Source organism: Cebus imitator, unplaced genomic scaffold, assembly GCF_001604975.1.
Source record: "Cebus imitator isolate Cc_AM_T3 unplaced genomic scaffold, Cebus_imitator-1.0 Scaffold145, whole genome shotgun sequence".
NCBI lineage: Eukaryota > Metazoa > Chordata > Mammalia > Primates > Cebidae > Cebus > Cebus imitator.
This window is the reverse complement of record NW_016107460.1, coordinates 130,336-135,424: the sequence shown is the minus strand read 5'-3', so window position 1 is coordinate 135,424 and position 5,089 is coordinate 130,336. Positions and strand designations below refer to the sequence as shown.

Sequence of the window (5,089 nt, the reverse complement as noted above, 5' to 3'; positions counted from 1 at the left end):
TAAGTGTGAGCAGGAGGGTGAGCTGGAGAGTGAGTGTGAGAGCGGGAGGGTGAGCTGGAGAGACAGTGTGAGTGTGAGCAGGAGGGTGAGTATGCACGTGGGCAGGCCTCTTACCATGGATGGTGTACCCCAGGGCATCTGCCAGCTGCTGGCCGGTGCTCCCTTCAGCTCCAAACTGCAGGATCTCCAAGGGGAGGGACACACCGGTAGGAGAGATGACAAAGTTCGTGTCATTTCTACACACAGCCACGCTCTGGTAGAGGCGGAGTGCAAACTCAGTCTTCAGCAACATCATTCCTTCGCGGAGGTGGCCATTTGCTCGGAGGAAGCAAGAGTGAAGGAAGAAGAGGGTGGCCAGGAAAGGCAGCATGGAGGGTGGGGGGTTCCTGCAATTCAAAAGGAAGAGATGCAGGGTAGGCAGGAAGCTGGTAACAAGAGAGGGCCATATCCCACAGAGGACTGGGACCCCCCAGCTCTGTTTTCAGGGGCTGGGAATGGCTGAGGGAGACATGAATTGAGCTGTCTTGGTTACCCACCCTGAGGCCCACGTGCCTGGGCTGTAGGGCTGCAATTTCTTGTCTGAGCATGAGAAATACTCACTGTGGTTCTTTGGAAGCCAAACTGTGGGTCTTAAGTTCTGCTTCTGCCACTTACTGGATGTGACTTTGGCAAAGCCCTGGTCAAATCGGAAGAAAAGCATTATGATGGGAAAAGAAATGTACGAGGTAATCCTACTCATTATTCTTGGTAGTTAGCCAGCTTATGGCTGTGACGTGTCTATCAGGAATAATAATAAATAATTACTATGTTAAAAAGGACTTCGTACATTTGCAATTAATCATCCTAACAATCATACTAGTATCTGTTATTATATTTCATCTACAAAGAGGATGACTGAAACTTTGAGGCTCAGTGACTCATTTACAGGAGGAAAGAAACAGGGCTGTGACTCAGACCCTGGCCTTCTACGAATAGTATATAAAATTTGAGACTACCTATGTACGTTAAAATATTGATACATGAACTAATTGTACCTCGAATATCAGAATTCTTGTGATTCTGCGTGAGTGGGAGAGTGAGCTGGAGATTCCGCGTGAGTCTCCAGCAAATTAGTCTCTAGAAGTGAATATTTTCACAAAGATAGCTCCTACCACAGAAATGTACTCTTCTAAAGAAGTGAGATCATTAGCTAGAAAATAATGTGAGAAGGGAAAGGCAAAGCAAAAAAAAAAAAAAAAATGTCTTCAATGACCATGCCACACATACGGCCAGCAGCAATTTTTGCTGAGTTGTCTAACTGTGGTATTATACCAGACTGATGTAAGAAGAGGTCCAAAATCACTTCCTGTAGAAGTTTGCAAGCAAGGCCACTAAGCTTGTTGGTGCCTATTTTAGGTAAATGTCCAAGATAGAAAAGCATCCTCTTTTTTTCCAACCCTTCCTCCCTGCAGCCAAGTACAAATGCAGTGCTTGGATGACCTTGGTACATAGTGTGCTCTTTCTCTCTCTCTCTCTCTCTCTCTCTCTCTGTCTGTCTGTTCTGTCTGTCTGTCTCTCTCTCTCTCTCTGTGCAGCCCAGCCCAGGGTCATTTGAGAAAGCCTTAAGTCCTAGGGTTCTTGCAGCTCCTATAACCTCCCACTTCCAACGAGAACGCTCAGCAATCAGACCTTGATGCCCCTGGGCTCCCCATGAACAAATCCCTGTCATGGCTCACCTTGAATGAGCCACTTACTCACGGACTTTTGTATCACTGTTGCACGTTTCCTTGCTTGATTCTGTTCTTGTGGGTCTTCAGCATTCATGTGCTCCCCTTTTAAAAAAGTGGAGCAGAATCTGCTTTGAATCACAAGACAGCACAGAGAGGAAGCTGGCGACCGCCGTCTCTGCCGGCGATGTCTCTACCACTCGGTCCAAATTCCTGGAGCCTGGAGGTCCTGCAGAGAGCCAGGAGAAGCAGCCCAGACCAGGGCAGCAAAGCCCAGATCGGGAACAGAGCAGGGCCATGGGGGGGAGCCAGCCACACCCGTCAAGCCTTCTTAGGCTTGTGACCTGGTTGTACCAGCAAGGAACCCCTCATCAAGCCCTTTGTCACATTGAGGAATTCCACCGATAACTTTGCTTATTGGGCTTTTGCCGGGTACCAGGTACCTAATGCTTCCCCCCTCCTCCTGTGAAGAAAACAATAAATCAGTCATTGGGCATGACTTAAAACTTTCAGCAAATGAAAATAAATTCTGCAAAAGAGAAAACAGCGCAAGATATGGCACAATCAGTTCAGAGCAAACTGACTTGCATCATTTATTATTAATAAAAGTGAACACACTAATTTATATATGTAACTTGAGCTATTAGTAATCAGGTTCTTCTCAGTAAGTCCAATGACTAATTTGAGAAAGAGACAATGTTGTCAATGAGTAAACACACATTTTTGGAAAATATGGGCAGTTTCTGTCAAAAGTCTGTCCTTGTCATCAATTCAGAATTACATCCATTTCTATTAAGGACTTAGGACTTGTATTAATTTCAAAATAGATGGTAGCTTATATGTGGTTACAGATTAAAGAAGAACTGAATGCAATAATTATATCGCATAATTATATTCATAATTATCTTTCAGGCACCTGTTAGTGTTAATATTTAAAAACCAATGGACTGTTTTTCACCTGACAACTACCCATACCCCTGAGATCAGTGGGTAATTCACTTTAAAGAGTTTTATTGCTGACACCCAAGCCTGGGATAGTTTATAGGTCTTAGGATAGTTACAGTTCTACAATTGCTTCACATAAAATATCCCCAAATCTTTATTTTAGATTCAATGCCTTGGACTCTGAGTCATAGTATGAAAGGGAAATAAACATGTCTAACTTATTTTATAGCACCCAGAGAGGGCATATCATTTATTCATCTGTCCATCCATTCATTCATCCATATATCCATTTGTCCATTCATCCATCCATCCGCCCATTCGTCCATCCATCCATCCATCCAACCATCCATCCATCCATCCATCCAACAAATATCTCTTGATCGTCTGCTTGGTCACAAATCACTGTGCTCCTAGGTTCTGGGCATATGGCAGTGAACTAGTAACCTGGGCTCAGCTCCTGTGGGACTCCGAGTCTTGCTGGCTGCCTGTATATTTTAGATGTTGATGCTGATGGAGCAACAGTAACTTGTGAGGGCTGCCTTGTCACATTGTGAGCTCCCCGTAGCAGGGATTCAGGGGGAAATAGCTGATTCACTATTTGCCAGTAGTAGCAATGGAGAGAAGCTTATAAAAAGATTTCCCAAATTGAAAAAAAGGCTGTTTGTGTAATTTCTACAAACATTTCTTTCTAACTCTATGAATATACCATTCTAACTTGCTTTTAAGAAGCATCTTTTGGGGAAAATGCTAGGGAAATTTAACATACAGGGGATATTTTCTATGTAGGCTAAACATTTCAAAGTGTGAATGAATTAAGCATTAACTGCAAGTGATTTTTCTTCTGTGTACTCAGCCTTGAACTTGGGTAAGTTACTGTGGCCTCTGGCCATTTAAGCAGAGATTATCATGTTTATGTCTATATTGCTGGGATAGATGTTTATTATACTGCTAAGTGAGGCTCCGTTCTCGGAGACATTTAATGGTAATTATAACAACATATGTAGTGAGCATTATTGAGCACTTAGTGTGTTCCAGCTACACTATTAGACCCTGTCCATTCACAATTGCAATGAATCCTCACAGCAATCCTGTGAGGAATGTACTGTCATTCCCATTTTGCAGATGAAGAAACTAAGTCAGAAGAGCTTAAGTTCTCGCCTAAGTTCCCACCAGACCAAGCTGGAGTTTGAACCTGGGGCCACCTTGACGCTAAGGCTCATCACATTGTTGGTGCTCTCAGGAGCCAAGGGATGGGGTCTCTTAAAATCCCTCTTGATTGTAGGATTCTAAGCCATTCGGTGACCAGCCCAGACTCTTTCACTCATAATATGTGTTCACTTTGCCCACATTTACCAGGGATGTTGTGGTGAATCACCTGTAGGTAGACTGACATGAGACCCAGCACTCTGTAAAATTATGGTTTAACGTTTTTTACTAGCTGATTTCTTATAGATATAAACAAATCACTTTCAAATCCAACGGTCTACCAAACCAATGTGATGGATAGAAGCAATTCAGTTAGGACATAATTAATAGGTAGGCATCTCCTTTTTGTTATGTGGGCTGCCTGTCTGGGGTTGTACAGGGAGAGTCGCATTTGTACCCCTGACCTTGATGAGTTTGCCATGAAGAGATAGCATGGGCACACTACTAAAAGAAGTCTCAGGGAACAGCTAGAACAAGCCTGGGAGCAACGCGAGGTAGCCTGCCACACAGTGCCGCAGAGCCAGATGAAATTAGCAACTCCTTCACGGGAAATGGTGCAGGTGGGCCTCCGCCTGTCCTTCCGGGAAGGCAAAGGCAGAGAGCGCTGCCTCTGGGCTTCCTGCTGTCAACACAGCCCTCAAGTTCTTGACAGCTCTGCAGTGCATAGACTCAAAATGAACCTGGACTTCTTTTTGATACCTTTCAGCATGATATGCCAGAGAGAGCACAGAGGGCTGGCTTCAAACAACTGCTTTTCACTAACTGCAGACCTTGGGCAAGTCACTGAACTGCTGTCAGCTTTAGTTGCCTCTTCCGCAAAGGTGTGAAATACCTACCTCTCACTGTGAAGATGACGGGAGACAGCCTTAGCATGGTCCTGATAGGTAGGAAAGGCTGAAAGCATCAGCTTCTTTGGACTATGTCCCCATCCCTCATCTCATCATACTTAGGAAAAGACCATCAAGGTTGCTTTTATGCTTGCATAAGAAAGGGCTTGGGAATTGTCACATCACAGCTGGGATATGAATCTATGCTGTTTTATCTGGAAATATATATTTTTTAATTTATTTTATTTTTTTGAAATGGGGTTTCACTCTGTTGCCAGACTGGAGTGCAGTGGTGCGATCTCGGCTCACTGCAACCTCTGCCTCCCAGGTTCAAGTGATTCTCCTGCCTCAACCTCTTGAGTATCTGGGATTATAGGGGCCCACCATCATGGCCGGCTAATTTTT

General features: G+C 44.2%; 1 protein-coding gene across 1 annotated transcript in view; it reads right to left on the bottom strand.

The window, feature by feature from the left end:
* The window catches only part of SERPINE3 (serpin family E member 3), a 20,365-nt gene extending 19,661 nt beyond the window's left edge, over positions 1–704 (bottom strand). Inside the window, 2 exon segments of the mRNA XM_017542453.2 lie at positions 115–386; positions 537–704. Coding sequence (XP_017397942.2) covers positions 115–386; positions 537–700 — 436 coding nt within the window. The 5' untranslated portion in view covers positions 701–704.
* Between the last annotated feature and the right edge of the window lie 4,385 nt (positions 705–5,089).